The sequence below is a fragment of the Coregonus lavaretus genome (assembly GCF_964263955.1).
Source record: "Coregonus lavaretus genome assembly, chromosome: 13".
Classification (NCBI taxonomy): domain Eukaryota; kingdom Metazoa; phylum Chordata; class Actinopteri; order Salmoniformes; family Salmonidae; genus Coregonus; species Coregonus lavaretus.
The window spans coordinates 1,470,282-1,489,977 of record NC_140000.1 but is presented as its reverse complement, the minus strand read 5'-3'; the positions used below and the strand labels follow the sequence as shown (position 1 = coordinate 1,489,977).

The 19,696-nt window shown below is 46.2% G+C and overlaps 1 protein-coding gene across 2 annotated transcripts in view; it reads right to left on the bottom strand.

Moving 5' to 3' along the window:
• The window catches only part of LOC311139788 (protein Jumonji-like), an 83,559-nt gene that overhangs the window by 38,176 nt on the left and 25,687 nt on the right, over positions 1-19,696 (bottom strand). For both annotated transcript variants that reach the window (XM_084174737.1, XM_084174738.1), the window contains exons 2-4: positions 18,111-18,240; positions 7,774-8,050; positions 6,461-6,633 (exon numbers count right to left, since the gene is read on the bottom strand). In XM_084174737.1, coding sequence (XP_084030863.1) covers positions 6,461-6,633; positions 7,774-8,050; positions 18,111-18,240 — 580 coding nt within the window. The remainder of the gene's footprint in view (positions 1-6,460; positions 6,634-7,773; positions 8,051-18,110; positions 18,241-19,696) is intronic.

Sequence of the window (19,696 nt, the reverse complement as noted above, 5' to 3'; positions counted from 1 at the left end):
ATTGTAGTGTACTGTGAATGTGAGCTGGTTGGTAGTGTAGTGTACTGTGAGTGTGAGCTGGTTGGTATTGTAGTGTACTGTGAGTGTGAGCTGGTTGGTATTGTATTGTAGTGTACTGTGAGTGTGAGCTGGTTGGGAGTGTAGTGTACTGTGAGTGTTAGCTGGTTGGTAGTGTAGTGTACTGTGAGTGTGAGCTGGTTGGTATTGTAGTGTACTGTAAGTGTAAGCTGGTTGGTATTGTAGTGTACTGTGAGTGTGAGCTGGTTGGTAGTGTAGTGTACTGTGAGTGTAAGCTGGTTGGTATTGTAGTGTACTGTGAGTGTGAGCTGGTTGGTATTGTAGTGTAGTGTACTGTGAGTGTGAGCTGGTTGGTAGTGTAGTGTACTGTGAGTGTAAGCTGGTTGGTATTGTAGTGTACTGTGAGTGTGAGCTGGTTAGTATTGTAGTGTACTGTGAGTGTGAACTGGTTGGTATTGTAGTGTAGTGTACTGTGAGTGTGAGCTGGTTGGTAGTGTAGTGTACTGTGAGTGTAAGCTGGTTGGTATTGTAGTGTACTGTGAGTGTGAGCTGGTTAGTATTGTAGTGTACTGTGAGTGTGAGCTGGTTGGTATTGTAGTGTACTGTGAGTGTGAACTGGTTGGTATTGTAGTGTACTGTGAGTGTGAGCTGGTTGGTATTGTAGTGTACTGTGAGTGTGAACTGGTTGGTATTGTAGTGTACTGTGAGTGTGAACTGGTTGGTATTGTAGTGTACAGTGAGTGTGAGCTGGTTTGTAGTGTAGTGTACTGTGAGTGTGAACTGGTTGGTATTGTAGTGTACTGTGAGTGTGAACTGGTTGGTATCGTACTGTAACGTTGTGTGTGAGCTGGTTCAGTTGGTATCGTACTGTAACGTTGTGTGTGAGCAGGTTCAGTTGGTATCGTACTGTAACGTTGTGTGTGAGCAGGTTCAGTTGGTATCATACTGTAACGTTGTGTGTGAGCTGGTTCAGTTGGTATCGTACTGTAACGTTGTGTGTGAGCTGGTTCAGTTGGTATCGTACTGTAACGTTGTGTGTGAGCTGGTTCAGTTGGTATCGTACTGTAACGTTGTGTGGGCCACTGACTGTAACTGATGATACCTGGTCTATAACATGTACCTGGTCTATAACATGTACCTGGTCTACAACATGTACCTGGTCTATAACATGTACCTGGTCTATAACATGTACCTGGTCTATAACATGTACCTGGTCTACAACATGTACCTGGTCTATAACATGTACCTGGTCTATAACATGTACCTGGTCTACATGTACCTGGTCTATAACATGTACCTGGTCTACAACATGGTCTATAACATGTACCTGGTCTATAACATGTACCTGGTCTACAACATGTACCTGGTCTATAACATGTACCTGGTCTATAACATGTACCTGGTCTATAACATGTACCTGGTCTACAACATGTACCTGGTCTATAACATGTACCTGGTCTATAACATGTACCCGGTCTATAACATGTACCTGGTCTATAACATGTACCTGGTCTACAACATGTACCTGGTCTATAACATGTACCTGGTCTATAACATGTACCTGGTCTATAACATGTACCTGGTCTATAACATGTACCTGGTCTATAACATGTACCCGGTCTATAACATGTACCTGGTCTATAACATGTACCTGGTCTACAACATGTACCTGGTCTATAACATGTACCTGGTCTATAACATGTACCTGGTCTATAACATGTACCTGGTCTACAACATGTACCTGGTCTACATGTACCTGGTCTATAACATGTACCTGGTCTACAACATGGTCTATAACATGTACCTGGTCTATAACATGTACCTGGTATATAACATGTACCTGGTCTACAACCTTGGTTGTGCCCTGAGGAGTGACTTGAAGTTAAATGTAGAGTAAACTAGTGTTAGATTCGGATGGACCAAAAGGGCAGAATGGAAAATGTGACATACATGTGGGATCTTTTGTCATTTTCTGTTAATTTCCTGATTGTACATTTGTTGACACCCAGCAGGTGAGCTACCGTGCACGGCTGCCATTCGTTATAGTGTGTCTTGTCCTTAACTGCTCTGTGGAAGAGCTTTGTTTTTTTTTGTCAATAGAGGCTTAACAACACAGCAGGGCCAGCCAGCCAGCCAGTCAGTCAGTCAGTCAGTCAGTCAGTCAGCCAGCCATTCAGTCTGTCAGTCAGCCAGTCAGTCCACCAGTCAGCCAGCCAGCCAGCCAGCCAGCCAGCCAGTCAGCCAATCAGTCAACCAGTCCGCATTTCAGTCAACCAGTCCGCCAGCCAGTTAGTCAGCCAGTCAGTCAGCCTGCCAGCCAGCCAGCCAGCCAGTCAGTCAGCCATTCAGTTCACCAGTCTGCCAGTCCGCCAATCAGCCAGCCAGCCAGTCAACCAGTCCGCCATTCAGTCAACCAGTCCGCCATTCAGTCAACCAGTCCGCCATTCAGTCAACCAGTCCGCCAGCCAGTCAACCAGTCCGTCAGTCAGCCAGTCAGTCCGCCAGTCAGTCAGCCAGCCATTCAGTCCGCCAGTCAGCCAGCCAGTCAGTCAGCCAGTCAGCCAGTTAGTCAGCCAGTTAGTCAGCCAGTCAATTACTCTGATCAACCAGGGCTCAGAGGGAGACAGGCTGAAGAGAGAGAGAGAGGCTGATTTGTTTACAGCAACAGTCTGTCAGTCTGTCAGTCTGTCAGTCTGTCAGTCTGTCAGTCTGTCAGTCTGTCTCAGGAGAACTCCTCTAACAGGCCTGCTGTCTCCTGGCTGCCTAGAGATGTCTGATAACAGGCCTGCTGTCTCCTGGCTGCCTAGAGATGTCTGATAACAGGCCTGCTGTCTCCTGGCTGCCTAGAGATGTCTGATAACAGGCCTGCTGTCTCCTGGCTGCCTAGAGATGTCTGATAACAGGCCTGCTGTCTCCTGGCTGCCTAGAGATGTCTGATAACAGGCCTCCTGTCTCCTGGCTGCCTAGAGATGTCTGATAACAGGCCTGCTGTCTCCTGGCTGCCTAGAGATGTCTGATAACAGGCCTGCTGTCTCCTGGCTGCCTAGAGATGTCTGATAACAGGCCTGCTGTCTCCTGGCTGCCTAGAGATGTCTGATAACAGGCCTGCTGTCTCCTGGCTGCCTAGAGATGTCTGATAACAGGCCTGCTGTCTCCTGGCTGCCTAGAGATGTCTGATAACAGGCCTGCTGTCTCCTGGCTGCCTAGAGATGTCTGATAACAGGCCTGCTGTCTCCTGGCTGTCTAGAGATGTCTGATAACAGGCCTGCTGTCTCCTGGCTGCCTAGAGATGTCTGATAACAGGCCTGCTGTCTCCTGGCTGCCTAGAGATGTCTGATAACCGGCCTGCTGTCTCCATGAATACACAGCAGGGTCTGTTACACAGTGTACTGTGACTATACAAGTGTGAAGACGCTCTCTTCTCTTCACAAGAGACATTTGCTTACTTGCTTATGGCGGCGCGATGCGCAGGATGACGGGATGCCATAGCTCTCTGTTGTTCATGACAGCTAGTATTGTAGGTCCTCTCAATGAATAAATATATACTTATTATTTTCTTCCTCACAAGAATCATGTGAAAGTAGAGAACTATGCATGCATACAGCGAATACAGAGTTCTGGATTCTACTGTCATATATTTTCTCCTACAGTCAGTTTTTCACATCACAATATCTCAGGTCTAGATTATGTTAAGCATTGTTTGATAGATGACTTAGTGAAAATCTTTGCACATACATGCGGCCTATGCATTTGACTGATTGTATTCGATTGAACATCTATCAAATCGAGATTAATTCATATTCTTACTTGACACGCTCAACATTTAAATGCTTGTTCTTGGATTTTCTGCAGCTTTCCGAGTTAAATAAATCTAAATAAATTAGCTTTCATCATGCATTAAATCATTTACTACTTTTTCCAGCTAAACTTTTAGACTGAAATCCAGTGAGCATATGAAGTCATGTCTGTGTGAAAGATGAGTTGGTCAGTTGGAAAGCACTGCTTTAAAACACAACGGCTACATCCCAAATGGCACCCTATTCCCTATATAGTGCACTAGTCAAAAGTAGTATAAAGGGAATGGGGTGCTATTTGGAACACAGTCAACAGCTGGTGCTGCTGCTGTTCCATTGACACGCCACTACTATACTGTTCATCATTGGCTTAATAAAGCATAATAAAGGAAATGGCTTAAATCATCCCCGATAATGAACAGGATTGACTGTTAGGCGATGGGTTGAGACTAGGAAAAGAAAAGGTACTCTTAGGAAGCATTTACATTCCTTATGCTTCAATGTCATTAACCCAGTTTAACCTAACTGGCAGAGCAACAGTGATGAACCATGAGATTGATGTATGGATGGATGATGTGTGGTTGATGTATAGATGGATGATGTGAAGTTGATGGATGATGTGTGGTTGATGTATGAATAAATGATGTGTGGTTGATGTATGGATGGCTGATGTGTGGTTGATATATAAATGGATGATGTGTGGTTGATGTATGGATGGATGATGTGTGGTTGATGTATGAATAAATGATGTGTGGTTGATGTATAGATGGATGATATGTGGTTGATGTATGGATGGATGATGTGTGGTTCATGTATAGATGGATGATATGTGGTTGATGTATGGATGGATGATGTGTGGTTGATGTATGGATGGATGATGTGTGGTTGATGTATGAATAAATGATGTGTGGTTGATGTATGAATAAATGATGTGTGGTTGATGTATAGATGGATGATATGTGGTTGATGTATGGATGGATGATGTGTGGTTCATGTATAGATGGATGATATGTGGTTGATGTATGGATGGATGATGTGTGGTTGATGTATAGATGGATGATATGTGGTTGATGTATGGATGGATGATGTGTGGTTGATGTATAGACGGATGATGTGTGGTTGATGTATAGATGGATGATGTGTGGTTGATGTATAGATGGATGATGTGTGGTTGATGTATGGATGGATGATGTGTGGTTGATGTATAGATGGATGATGTGTGGTTGATGTATAGACGGATGATGTGTGATTGATGTATGTTTCATGGTAGGCTGTATGTACTGTATATCATTACACTACCAGTGTTAACACCAGACCATGTACTGTATATCATTACACTGCTAGTGTTAACACCAGACCATGTACTGTATATCATTACACTACTAGTGTTAACACCAGACCATGTACTGTATATCATTACACTACCAGTGTTAACACCAGACCATGTACTGTATATCATTACACTACCAGTGTTAACACCAGACCATGTACTGTATATCATTACACTGCTAGTGTTAACACCAGACCATGTACTGTATATCATTACACTACCAGTGTTAACACCAGACCATGTACTGTATATCATTACACTGCTAGTGTTAACACCAGACCATGTACTGTATATCATTACACTACCAGTGTTAACACCAGACCATGTACTGTATATCATTACACTACCAGTGTTAACACCAGACCATGTACTGTATATCATTACACTACCAGTGTTAACACCAGACCATGTACTGTATATCATTACACTACCAGTGTTAACACCAGACCATGTACTGTATATCATTACACTGCCAGTGTTAACACCAGACCAAGCAGCAGAGGTATCGATGTTGACAAGTGACCGAGACAGAGACACAGATCGGCATGAATGTATTCTCTGATTTGGTATGCGAGTTTCAGTGTTTGTCTGGTTTGACTGGATATTCCAACCCCTTCATCACCAGATCAATGAGATAAGCCACTGAGACACATTCAGGCCTGTCTGGGACCGGAAGCTGTCAGGGGGAAAAGAGATTTGTGGTTGAGGTTGAGGTTGAGGTTAGGAGGAAGCCAACCCACAGTATAATGGACTGTAATTCAGATCCACACTAGGACTGGAGCCAGGCCAGACACTCTAAATACTAAGCCCAGTTACTGGCCACTTAAAGGGGACACAATCATAAAACCCAACCTGTGTCCCATGTGGCACCCTATTCCCTAATTAGTGCACTACTTAATGCGTTAGCTTATGACATTGACGCTTTACTTCCTTGTGAGCTCATGTGTTCCGTTCGCATTCAACCAATAAGCTTCTACGACAGGTTGCCAAGTCAGCCCCACGACTAAAACTGTTGAACACGTGTGCCATCCACGTCACAGCAGTGCATGAGGGAACACACACACAGCACTTCAACACATAACTGAACTTTGCAATACATATGTGTTCATTTGTGTAAAATGGGATTGGACATGAAAGTACACAGAACCCCATTATATTGTGGTAGGTCTCCCCCTTGTAAAATGGGATTGGACATGAAAGTACACAGAAGCCGATTATATTGTGATAGGTCTCCCTTGTAAAAGAGGTATTCTGACCTCTATGGGACTTCCTGGATAAATCAAAGTTCAATAAAAACTAAAGGTTGCAGGCCACTCACCTCGTAAACAGAGGAAGGTGAGGAAGTCCTCGGTCTTGGGCTTGCGTCTGGTGAGGTCGCTGAGGGGGGAGGTGGGGCTGGGGGGCAGTAGGGTCTCAGACAGCTTGACTGGTGTGGCAATGGGGGAGCTGGGCTGAGACTGGGCAAACTTCCTCTGAGCCTGCAGCCGCGGTCTAGCAAGGGAGAGGAGAGACATTTGTACATATACATTCTATGGGCCCTGGTCATAAACCAGTGCACTGAATAGGGAATAGGGTGTCAGAATAGGGACTCAGATTAAGAAGAGATGAGACAGATATCAATATTACGCTGAAGAACCAATTGATTCATTGGGGCAATAAATGGAAGTAATTAGAATATCCCTGCCTTCAGTTGATAAGCTCCCTCTCTCTCTTCAGTTGATACGCTCTCTCTCTCTCTTCAGTTGATAAGCTCCCTCTCTCTCTTCAGTTGATAAGCTCCCTCTCTCTCTTCAGTTGATAAGGTCTCTCTCTCTCTCTTCAGTTGATAAGCTCCCTCTCTCTCTTCAGTTGATAAGCTCCCTCTCTCTCTTCAGTTGATAAGCTCTCTCTCTCTCTTCAGTTGATAAGCTCTCTCTCTCTCTCTTCAGTTGATAAGCTCTATCTCTAAGTGTGATCTCAGCATCTCCCTCATGACTAAATTAGGTCAATACTACCCCCAGAGCTCTGGTCAAAAGTAGTGCACTATGCAGGCAATAGGGTGCCATTTGGAACGCACACTGTCTTTTGGTGGGCTTTGCTTTCAGGACCACAGAAACACTGCCTGTTACAGAAACACAGACTGTCACAAACCCTGCCTGTTCTTTTTGATTGTTTTAATATGATAAAAACTGTTGTAAAAACATTGGTTGATTTTTAATTAGATCTAGGCTTGACAGAATGAAGCAACAGAATAGCTGGCTGTCACACAGATCGGTCTGATTGTCTGCCAATAGGAGACAGCCGGTGGACAGCAGGAGGACAGTAGACTACACAACGTCCCTTCTTACCAGCCCATCCCTGGTCCAAACAGCAACACAGTGCCAGGACCACAACAGTCCAAACCTCCTGTCCTTATACACACTCAGATCACAACACTATAACATATTGCTGTACTGAGTAAAAAAAGCTTTTATGTTGGGTTCTGATAGGGTAAGACCGTTGAACTAAACTCATGAGGCATTTATAACTTATATTATTCAAGAATCAATGAATATATATCATTAATGTAAAAGTCCAAAAATGTATGTTCCAATCCCAGATTAATAACCCTTTAACACAGTATAACCACATTGTAATACAGGGAGGGGTCACCTCTTTCTGACTGGATCGTCCCCTGAATACTCGCTGCTGCCATCGTTGCTTTGAGACGAACAGCGTGAGCACTCAGCTTTACCGTTGACTGCCAGTAGCCCTGCCTTTGGTCCTGATCGGCAGCCAAGGCTGTGTGGGAAAGCTTTCCCGTTGACTGCCAGTAGCCCTGCCTTTGGTCCTGATCGGCAGCCAAGGCTGTGTGGGAAAGCTTTCCCGTTGACTGCCAGTAGCCCTGCCTTTGGTCCTGATCGGCAGCCAAGGCTGTGTGGGAAAGAACCTGTTGGTCAGGGAGAGGGACATCAATTACAATCAACTCTAACTGACAGAATCAAACTAACTGACACTAACTGACAGAATCAAACTAACTGACACTAACTGACAGAATCAAACTAACTGACACTAACTGACAGAATCAAACTAACTGACACTAACTGACAGAATCAAACTAACTGACACTAACTGACAGAATCAAACTAACTGACACTAACTGACAGAATCAAACTAACTGACACTAACTGACAGAATCAAACTAACTGACACTAACTGACAGAATCAAACTAACTGACACTAACTGACAGAATCAAACTAACTGACACTAACTGACAGAATCAAACTAACTGACACTAACTGACAGAATCAAACTAACTGACACTAACTGACAGAATCAAACTAACTGACACTAACTGACAGAATCAAACTAACTGACACTAACTGACAGAATCAAACTAACTGACACTAACTGACAGAATCAAACTAACTGACACTAACTGACAGAATCAAACTAACTGACACTAACTGACAGAATCAAACTAACTGACACTAACTGACAGAATCAAACTAACTGACACTAACTGACAGAATCAAACTAACTGACACTAACTGACAGAATCAAACTAACTGACACTAACTGACAGAATCAAACTAACTGACACTAACTGACAGAATCAAACTAACTGACACTAACTGACAGAATCAAACTAACTGACACTAACTGACAGAATCAAACTAACTGACACTAACTGACAGAATCAAACTAACTGACACTAACTGACAGAATCAAACTAACTGACACTAACTGACAGAATCAAACTAACTGACACTAACTGACAGAATCAAACTAACTGACTCTAACTGACAGAATCAAACTAACTGACACTAACTGACAGAATCAAACTAACTGACACTAACTGACAGAATCAAACTAACTGACACTAACTGACAGAATCAAACTAACTGACACTAACTGACAGAATCAAACTAACTGACACTAACTGACAGAATCAAACTAACTGACACTAACTGACAGAATCAAACTAACTGACACTAACTGACAGAATCAAACTAACTGACACTAACTGACAGAATCAAACTAACTGACACTAACTGACAGAATCAAACTAACTGACACTAACTGACAGAATCAAACTAACTGACACTAACTGACAGAATCAAACTAACTGACACTAACTGACAGAATCAAACTAACTGACACTAACTGACAGAATCAAATTAACTGACACTAACTGACAGAATCAAATTAACTGACACTAACTGACATAATCAAATTAACTGACACTAACTGACAGAATCAAACTAACTGACACTAACTGACAGAATCAAACTAACTGACACTAACTGACAGAATCAAACTAACTGACACTAACTGACAGAATCAAACTAACTGACACTAACTGACAGAATCAAAATAACTGACACTAACTGACAGAATCCATTAAACTATTTTTTAAAAAGAGAAAGTAGGAAACTGTCAGGAGTGGGATTCAATCCCATGTTGCATATGGCAATTTCACTTTTTAACCATGCAGTTACATCTCAAGACGCAAAAGCAGTCATAATAAATGATCCCAAACCAGCAAGCAATCTGGCTTGGCAAGAAAACAGCCTTTCACCATTCCTAATTGTGTTTCTGTTCATTCTAAACAGACCGATGGTGTTACTGAATGTGATTATTGTTTACCATCTTTTTATCAGTACCAATACCAATTAAACATTTCAAATCTGATATACTTTTTAAGCACTGGTTTGCTATACTTGGCTGATGCATTTACTACTGTAATAACACTGGCTACAGCCAGCAAACTATCCAGGTTGAACAAAACCAAAAGCCCTGTCATTGTTCACCATTGTTCTAAGTAATTAATCACTGTTCATCATTGTTCACCATTGTTCTAAGTAATTCATCATTGTTCATCATTGTTCATCATTGTTCTAAGTAATTAATCACTGTTCATCATTGTTCATCATTGTTCTAAGTTGTTGAGGACATAAATACATGCAGCGAACTGTCACACTCTGGTTCTAGGACTTTTTGTGTTTAGTCAGGGTGTGTAGATTTCCGTGTGTTGTGTACTGTGGGTAGTGTCTAGGTGTTCGCGTTCTATGTTTGGTCAGTGACTCCCAATCGGAGGTAACGAGTGTCAGCTGTCGGCTCGTTATCTCTGATTGGGAGCCATATTTAAATGTCTGTGTTCACCTTGTGGTTGTGGGTTTTTGTTCATTGTTCAGTAGTTGTCACTGAGGACTTCACGGATCGTGTTTTGTTTTGTCGTGTGTTTCAAAATTAAAATCATCATGTTCACTCCCAACGCTGCGCTTTGGTCATACTTCATTGGCGATCGTGACAGAAAAACCCACCACAACGAGACCAAGCAGCAGTTGGAATACGAGTGGTGGAGCCAGAAGAGCGAAGGTTGGGAGAGGACTATGGAGGCCTGGTCCACCGAGAGGAGAGACCCCCAGAAAATTTTTAGGGGGGGGCTCACGACGTCGGGGCAGAAGGTGTACGGCCCGGAGGAGTGCAAGAGGTTGGCAGATATGGCCGCCAGTTTAAGGGGGCCACTGGTTACGAAGGGGATGGAAAGTGTGGAGGCACGGCGAGAGGTACTGGGGGGTGTTTCCAGTCCGGTCCGGCCCGTTCCTGATCCCCGTGTAGGGCCAGGGGTGTGTGTCCCCAGTGCGGTTCTGTCTGTTCCTGCTCAACGCACCAAGCCTACGGGGTGCGTCGCCAGCCCAGCTCGGCCTGTTCCTGCGCCCCGCACCAAGTCTGTGGTGCGTTTCGCCAGCCCAGCCCGGCCTGTCTCTGCTCAACGCACCGAGCCTACGGGGTGCGTCGTCAGCCCTGTCCAGTCAGAGCCGTCCGCCAGACAGGATCAGCCAGAGCCTTCCGCCAGACAGGATCAGCCAGAGCCTTCCGCCAGCCATGAGCAGCCAGATCCTTCCGCCAGCCATGAGCAGCCAGATCCGTCAGCCAGCCATGAGCAGCCAGATCCGTCAGCCATCCATGAGCAGCCAGATCCGTCAGCCAGCCATGAGCAGCCAGATCCGTCAGCCAGCCATGAGCCGTCCAGCCAGGATCCGCCAGAGCCGTCCAGCCAGGATCCGCCAGAGCCGTCCAGCCAGGATCCGCCAGAGCCGTCCAGCCGGGATCCGCCAGAGCCGTCCAGCCGGGATCCGCCAGAGCCTTCCAGCCGGGATCCGCCAGAGCCTTCCAGCCAGGATCCGCCAGAGCCGTCCAGCCAGGATCCGCCAGAGCCGTCCAGCCGGGATCCGCCAGAGCCGTCCAGCCGGGATCCGCCAGAGCCGTCCAGCCGGGATCCGCCAGAGCCGTCCAGCCGGGATCCGCCAGAGCCGTCCAGCCAGGATCCACGCACCAAGCCAGGGGCGCGTGTCGTCAGTCCGGTTCCGGCCAGCGGGGCTAGACAGGACCAGGGGTACTTTGGGGGGTTGGAGAGGAAGTGGGGAGGAAGCCCGGAGCCGCCGCCGAGGAGGAATGCCCACCCAGCCCTCCCCTGTTTGCTTGTAGTTAGGCGCGGTCGCAGTCCGCGCCTTTGGGGGGGGGTACTGTCACACTCTGGTTCTAGGACTTTTTGTGTTTAGTCAGGGTGTGTAGATTTCCGTGTGTTGTGTACTGTGGGTAGTGTCTAGGTGTTCGCGTTCTATGTTTGGTCAGTGACTCCCAATCGGAGGTAACGAGTGTCAGCTGTCGGCTCGTTATCTCTGATTGGGAGCCATATTTAAATGTCTGTGTTCACCTTGTGGTTGTGGGTTTTTGTTCATTGTTCAGTAGTTGTCACTGAGGACTTCACGGATCGTGTTTTGTTTTGTCGTGTGTTTCAAAATTAAAATCATCATGTTCACTCCCAACGCTGCGCTTTGGTCATACTTCATTGGCGATCGTGACACGAACACAGAAACAGAAGTCATCCTTCAGTGTTTCTGTACTTGGGTCTGCTCACAGGGCCTGCGTCCCAAATGACACCCTATTCCCTATTTAGTGCACTACTTTGACCAGGGCCAATAACTCTCTGATAAAAAGTAATGCACTATATAGGGAATAGGGTGCCATTTGTCAGGGAATGGCTCCTTCCTGTAACAGAACACCAGGTACAGTTGGTGATTTGCCTACGGTCCCATTGATAATGAACTGAGGGATACTGAGCTGAATGTTAGAGCGCTTTAATGCCGTAAGAGTGACAATCAGACTCACTCTGTCTGTCTGTGTGTGTGAGTGTTGGTGTGTGTGGGGGTGCATGTGCGTGTATGCCTGTGTGTGCGTGCGTGTGTGTGTGCACGTGCCTGTGTATGTTTGTGTGTTTGCGCGCGACTGCGTGTGTGTGCATATGTCTCTCTCTGCGTGTGTGTGCATGTGTGTGTGTGTCTCTCTCTCTGCGTGTGTGTGTGCATGTGTGTGCATGTGTGTGTGTGTGTGTGTGTGTGTGTCTCTCTCTCTCTGTGTGTGTGTGTGGTTGAGGGTTCAAGCTGTACAAATGATTGGCATGATCAATCAATCAATGAAATGTATTTATAAAGTCCTTTTTACATTAGCAGATGTTACAAAATGCTATACAGAAACCCAACCTAAAACCCCAAACAGCAAGCAATGCAGATGTAGAAGCACGGTGGCTAGGAAAAACTCCCTAGAAAGGCAGGAACCTAGGAAGAAACCTAGAGAGGAACCAGGCTCTGAGGGGTGGCGAGTCCTTTTCTGGCTGTGCCGGGTAGAAGAGTACAAGTAGATGAGTGGATGAGTGCAAATGAATAGTGCACATAGGAAAGGGGAAAAGGAGGAAAAGTGATAACACAGAAATCTAATCTAAATTAGTCTGCCTTGAGAATTAATCTGAAACATTAGCACTTTTTGAGAATTTAAAAAATATATTTTAGATATTAGATATTTGTGTGAAAATATGATATTTTCTGTGCAGGAATGCCGTGCGTTGGCTCTTAGCGGTGTTACACCCAGAGATAATAATAGCCTCCTCCTCTTCCTTGCACAGGGAGATTCCTGCTGAGGTTCAGAAGTGGCCTGGAGTGGCATCGTGGATAGGCTGAGTTGAGCACAGCACTTCATATCCTGACTCAAATGCCAATCAGTCACAAATGTCAGAAGAGAGTCTGAACAGAAAGTGAACAAAGGGAAAAGAGGGATGCGTTCCAAATGGCACCCTATTCCCTACGTAGTGCACTACTTTTGACCAGGGCCCATAGGGAAAAGGGCCTAAATAGGGAAAATGGTGCCATTTGGAACGCAGGCAGGGAAAATAGGAATTCCCTCCCATCTTATCACTGTGGGTAAACGGCCAGAGAATAGATGTTACTGTGGGTAAACGGCCAGAGAATAGATGTTACTGTGGGTAAACTGCCAGAGAATAGATGTTACTGTGGGTAAACGGCCAGAGAAGAGATGTTACTGTGGGTAAACTGCCAGAGAATAGATGTCACTGTGGGTAAACGGCCAGAGAATAGATGTTACTGTGGGTAAACGGCCAGAGAATAGATGTTACTGTGGGTAAACTGCCAGAGAATAGATGTTACTGTGGGTAAACGGCCAGAGAAGAGATGTTACTGTGGGTAAACGGCCAGAGAAGAGATGTTACTGTGGGTAAACGGCCAGAGAAGAGATGTTACTGTGGGTAAACGGCCAGAGAAGAGATGCTACTGTGGGTAAACGACCAGAGAAGAGATGCTACTGTGGGTAAACGGCCAGAGAAGAGATGTTACTGTGGGTAAACGGCCAGAGAAGAGATGTTACTGTGGGTAAACGGCCAGAGAAGAGATGTTACTGTGGGTAAACGGCCAGAGAAGAGATGTTACTCTGGGTAAACGGCCAGAAAAGAGATGTTACTGTGGGTAAACGGCCAGAGAAGAGATGTTACTGTGGGTAAACGGCCAGAGAATAGATGTTACTGTGGGTAAACGGCCAGAGAAGAGATGTTACTGTGGGTAAACGGCCAGAGAAGAGATGTTACTGTGGGTAAACGGCCAGAGAAGAGATGTTACTGTGGGTAAACGGCCAGAGAAGAGATGTTACTCTGGGTAAACGGCCAGAGAAGAGATGTTACTATGGGTAAACGGCCAGAGAAGAGATGTTACTGTGGGTAAACGGCCAGAGAAGAGATGTTACTGTGGGTAAACGGCCAGAGAAGAGATGTTACTGTGGGTAAACAGCCAGAGAAGAGCTGTTACTGTGCGTAAACAGCCAGAGAAGAGATGTCACTGTGGGTAAACAGCCAGAGAAGAGATGTTACTGTGGGTAAACAGCCAGAGAAGAGATGTTACTGTGGGTAAACGGCCAGAGAAGAGATGTCACTGTGGGTAAACAGCCAGAGAAGAGATGTTACTGTGGGTAAACGGCCAGAGAAGAGATGTCACTGTGGGTAAACAGCCAGAGAAGAGATGTTATTGTGGGTAAACAGACAGAGAAGAGAAGCCAAACTGGAAGCATCTAATTGTGTATGCAGCATTCACTTCCTGCTCCATTTGTGTTATTCCCAGATGAGTGTATATTGTCTTCAGAGCTTGTCTGTCTGAATAGCATGATGCTTTTCTACCGTTAGTTTGTGTCTAGGTATGCATCCCAAATGGTACCCTATTCCTTTTATAGTGAACCACCAACTCTACGGGTCGTGGTCAAAAGTAGTGCACTACATATGGGGAATAGGGTTCCATTTGAGATGCATCCTAAGTGTTTACAGCCTGTCTGACTCTGAATGGCTTTACAGCCTGTCTGACTCTGAATGGCTTTACAGCCTGTCTGACTCTGAATGGCTTTACAGCCTGTCTGACTCTGAATGGCTTTAAAGCCTGTCTGACTCTGAATGGCTTTAAAGCCTGTCTGACTCTGAATGGCTTTACAGCCTGTCTGACTCTGAATGGCTTTACAGCCTGTCTGACTCTGAATGGCTTTAAAGCCTGTCTGACTCTGAATGGCTTTACAGCCTGTCTGACTCTGAATGTGTAGGTGTGTTAGAAAGACTGAATCCTTTCATCTTTGCTTTCGCATAAAACAGTCTAAAGCCTTTCTCCTGCCTGCTCAGAATACTCTATATCCATCCATCTCTGGTGTTTGTCTGGATAGGCCAGGTCCTGTGGTGTTTACCTGATAGGCCAGGTCCTGTGGTGTTTACCTGAATAGGCCAGGTCCTGTGGTGTTTACCTGATAGGCCAGGTCCTGTGGTGTTTACCTGGATAGGCCAGGTCCTGTGGTGTTTACCTGGATAGGCCAGGTCCTCTGGTGTTTACCTGGATAGGCCAGGTCCTGTGGTGTTTACCTGGATAGGCCAGGTCCTCTGGTGTTTACCTGGATAGGCCAGGTCCTGTGGTGTTTACCTGGATAGGCCAGGTCCTCTGGTGTTTACCTGGATAGGCCAGGTCCTGTGGTGTTTACCTGGATAGGCCAGGTCCTGTGGTGTTTACCTGGATAGGCCAGGTCCTGTGGTGTTTACTTGGATAGGCCAGGTCCTCTGGTGTTTACTTGGATAGGCCAGGTCCTGTGGTGTTTACCTGGATAGGCCAGGTCCTGTGGTGTTTACCTGGATAGGCCAGGTCCTCTGGTGTTTACCTGGATAGGCCAGGTCCTCTGGTGTTTTTCTGGATAGGCTAGGTCCTGTGGTGTTTACCTGGATAGGCCAGGTCCTGTGGTGTTTACCTGGATAGGCCAGGTCCTCTGGTGTTTTTCTGGATAGGCCAGGTCCTGTGGTGTTTTTCTGGATAGGCCAGGTCCTGTGGTGTTTACCTGGATAGGCCAGGTCCTCTGGTGTTTACCTGGATAGGCCAGGTCCTGTGGTGTTTACCTGGATAGGCCAAGTCCTCTGATGTTTACTTGGATAGGCCAGGTCCTGTGGTGTTTACCTGGATAGGCCAGGTCCTCTGGTGTTTACCTGGATAGGCCAGGTCCTGTGGTGTTTACCCGGATAGGCCAGGTCCTCTGGTGTTTACTTGGATAGGCAAGGTCCTGAGGTGTTTATACTGGATAGGCCAGGTCCTGTGGTGTTTACTTGGATAGGCCAGGTCCTGTGGTGTTTACTTGGATAGGCCAGGTCCTCTGGTGTTTACTTGGATAGGCCAGGTCCTGTGGTGTTTACCTGGATAGGCCAGGTCCTGTGGTGTTTACCTGGATAGGCCAGGTCCTCTGGTGTTTACCTGGATAGGCCAGGTCCTGTGGTGTTTACCTGGATAGGCCAGGTCCTGTGGTGTTTACCTGGATAGGCCAGGTCCTCTGGTGTTTACCTGGATAGGCCAGGTCCTGTGGTGTTTACCTGGATAGGCCAGGTCCTCTGGTATTTTTCTGGATAGGCCAGGTCCTCTGGTGTTTACCTGGATAGGCCAGGTCCTCTGGTGTTTTTCTGGATAGGCCAGGTCCTGTGGTGTTTACCTGGATAGGCCAGGTCTTGTGGTGTTTACCTGGATAGGCCAGGTCCTGTGATGTTTACCTGGATAGGCCAGGTCCTCTGGTGTTTACCTGGATAGGCCAGGTCCTGTGGTGTTTACCTGGATAGGCCAGGTCCTCTGGTGTTTTTCTGGATAGGCCAGGTCCTGTGGTGTTTACCTGGATAGGCCAGGTCCTCTGGTGTTTTTCTGGATAGGCCAGGTCCTGTGGTGTTTTTCTGGATAGGCCAGGTCCTGTGGGGTTTACCTGGATAGGCCAGGTCCTCTGGTGTTTACCTGGATAGGCCAGGTCCTGTGGTGTTTACCTGGATAGGCCAGGTCCTCTGATGTTTACTTGGATAGGCCAGGTCCTCTGATGTTTACTTGGATAGGCCAGGTCCTGTGGTGTTTACCATGATAGGCCAGGTCCTCTGGTGTTTACCTGGATAGGCCAGGTCCTGTGGTGTTTACCTGGATAGGCCAGGTCCTCTGGTGTTTACTTGGATAGGCAAGGTCCTGAGGTGTTTACCTGGATAGGCCAGGTCCTGTGGTGTTTACTTGGATAGGCCAGGTCCTCTGGTGTTTACTTGGATAGGCCAGGTCCTGTGGTGTTTACCTGGATAGGCCAGGTCCTGTGGTGTTTACTTGGATAGGCCAGGTCTTGTGGTGTTTACCTGGATAGGCCAGGTCCTCTGGTGTTTACTTGGATAGGCCAGGTCCTGTGGTGTTTACCTGGATAGGCCAGGTCCTGTGGTGTTTACTTGGATAGGCCAGGTCTTGTGGTGTTTACCTGGATAGGCCAGGTCCTGTGGTGTTTACCCGGATAGGCCAGGTCCTGTGGTGTTTACTTGGATAGGCCAGGTCCTCTGGTGTTTACCCGGATAGGCCAGGTCCTGTGGTGTTTACCCGGATAGGCCAGGTCCTGTGGTGTTTACCTGCCAGGTCCTCTGGTGTTTACCTGGATAGGCCAGGTCCTGTGGTGTTTACCTGGATAGGCCAGGTCCTGTGGTGTTTACCTGGATAGGCCAGGTCCTGTGGTGTTTACCTGGATAGGCCAGGTCCTCTGGTGTTTACCTGGATAGGCCAGGTCCTGTGGTGTTTACCCGGATAGGCCAGGTCCTGTGGTGTTTACCTGGATAGGCCAGGTCTTGTGGTGTTTACCTGGATAGGCCAGGTCCTGTGGTGTTTACCTGGATAGGCCAGGTCCTGTGGTGTTTACCTGGATAGGCCAGGTTGGAAAATTATAATATTGTACTATATGAACAGGAGGCTATTTCACAAGGAGGTATAACATGTATTTGTGAATACCAAAATTAGCCTATTCTTTCTCACTTCTTCTATCCTCATGGAACCAGACTACCCGCTGCGCTCACATTTCGTTAAGTGAAACAGGTCTGGCTGGTTTTATGAGGCTAAAGAAACTAACTGTGCTGGAGAACCATTTAGTAACAAGTATGCTGTGGATGTGTTAGAAAGAGAAACAGTCAACACAATTGTCATTTCTAAGGTACTGCAGGCTATTGTTGAAGGCCCAATGACAAAGGCTTCCTCCCAAATGGCACCCTTTTCTCCCATAGGGCTCTGGTCAAAAGTAGTGCACTATATAGGGAATAGGGTGCCATTTGGTATGTGACCATTGTGACGATCAGAGCTCCAGGCGAGAGACTCACCATTGATATTTCCTGTGCCGAGGCCATCTGTCACCTTGTTCCTCTGGGTGTTCTTAAACTCCTTCAGGGAAAGGTAAAGCACCTTCCTCACCTCGCGCTCCTCTAACCATGGGATCCCATCGCTGTCGTCCTGAAAAAGGAAGCGGGACAGACAGGGGTTAGCAATGTGGGCTTACTGTAGCAACGCCAAGGTCTCAGAGAGGGAAGAACATCATAACTGTTTTCACAACTTGTGTATGTCACAAACTGGCACCCTTATTCCTTATATAGTACACTACTTTGGACTAGAGCCCTATCGGCCCCGGTCAAAAGTAGTGCACTATATAGGGAATAGGGTGCCATATTGGGCTGAAACCATTCACGCCACTGAATCCATTCAGCAGATGGAACTGATTTCTTCTGACAGTGCAAGATGTGAAAAACTGCAAAGTCAACAATGCTCTGCAGTATCTATGGCCTAACACACACACACACACACACACACACACACACACACACACACACACACACACACACACTGGGCCAGGTAAGAGCCAACAATTAGTCACATAATATAATGCTTTAATTTGTCCCTGTCAAAGCAAGTCCTGCAGGCTCTAGTTTGATCTTATCTTGATTATTGTCCAGTCATGTGGTCAGGTGCTGCAAAGAAAGACCTAGTTAAGATGCAGCTGGCCCAGAACAGAGCGGCACGTCTTGCTCTTCACTGTAATCAGAGGGCTAATATCAATACTATGCATGCCAGTCTCTCCTGGCTAAAAGTAGAGAAGAGACTGACTGCATCACTTCTTCTTTTTTTATAAGAAACAATGTGTTGGAAATTCCAAATTGTTTGCACACACACACTTTTCACAGTACCCAAATGCAGAACAAATTCAAGAAAGCATACAGTATTATATAGAGCCATGATTGCATGGAACTCCGTTCCATCTCATCTTGCTCAAATGAACAGCAAACCTGGTTTAAAAAAACAGATAAAGCAACACCTCACGGCACAACGCCTCTCCCCTATTTGACCTAGATATTTTGTGTGTATCTACTGATATGTAGACTACGTGTGACGTTTTAAAATGTATGTAGTTCTGTCCTTGAGCTGTTCTTGTCTGTTAATGTTCTGTATTATGTCATGTTTCATGTTTTGTGTGGACCCCAGGAAGAGTAGCTGCTGCTTTTGCAACAGCTAATGGGGATCCTAATAAAATACCAAAATACCAAATACCTGTCACCTTTAGCTGATCCAGTCCTACACAGAGTGGGTCCCTTTCAGTTGTGGGGGTTGCGTCCCAAATGTCACCCTATTCCCTATATAGTGCACTACTTTTTACCAGAGCTCTATGGACCTTGGTCAAAAGTACTGCACTATGTAGGAAATAGGGTACTATTTGGGACACAGCCTTGCTCTACACATCTCCTAACCATTGGACCTTGGATGCAGAAATTACCCAGAGAGCTTTTCAGGAACAAAGCATTGAAGCAATACCCTGGGTAAGATGTATGGCAGGCATTCAGGCAGCCTACCTGTGCGTGACTACAGAGCTGGGCTACATCCAAAATGGCACCCTGTTCCCTATATAGTGCACTACTTT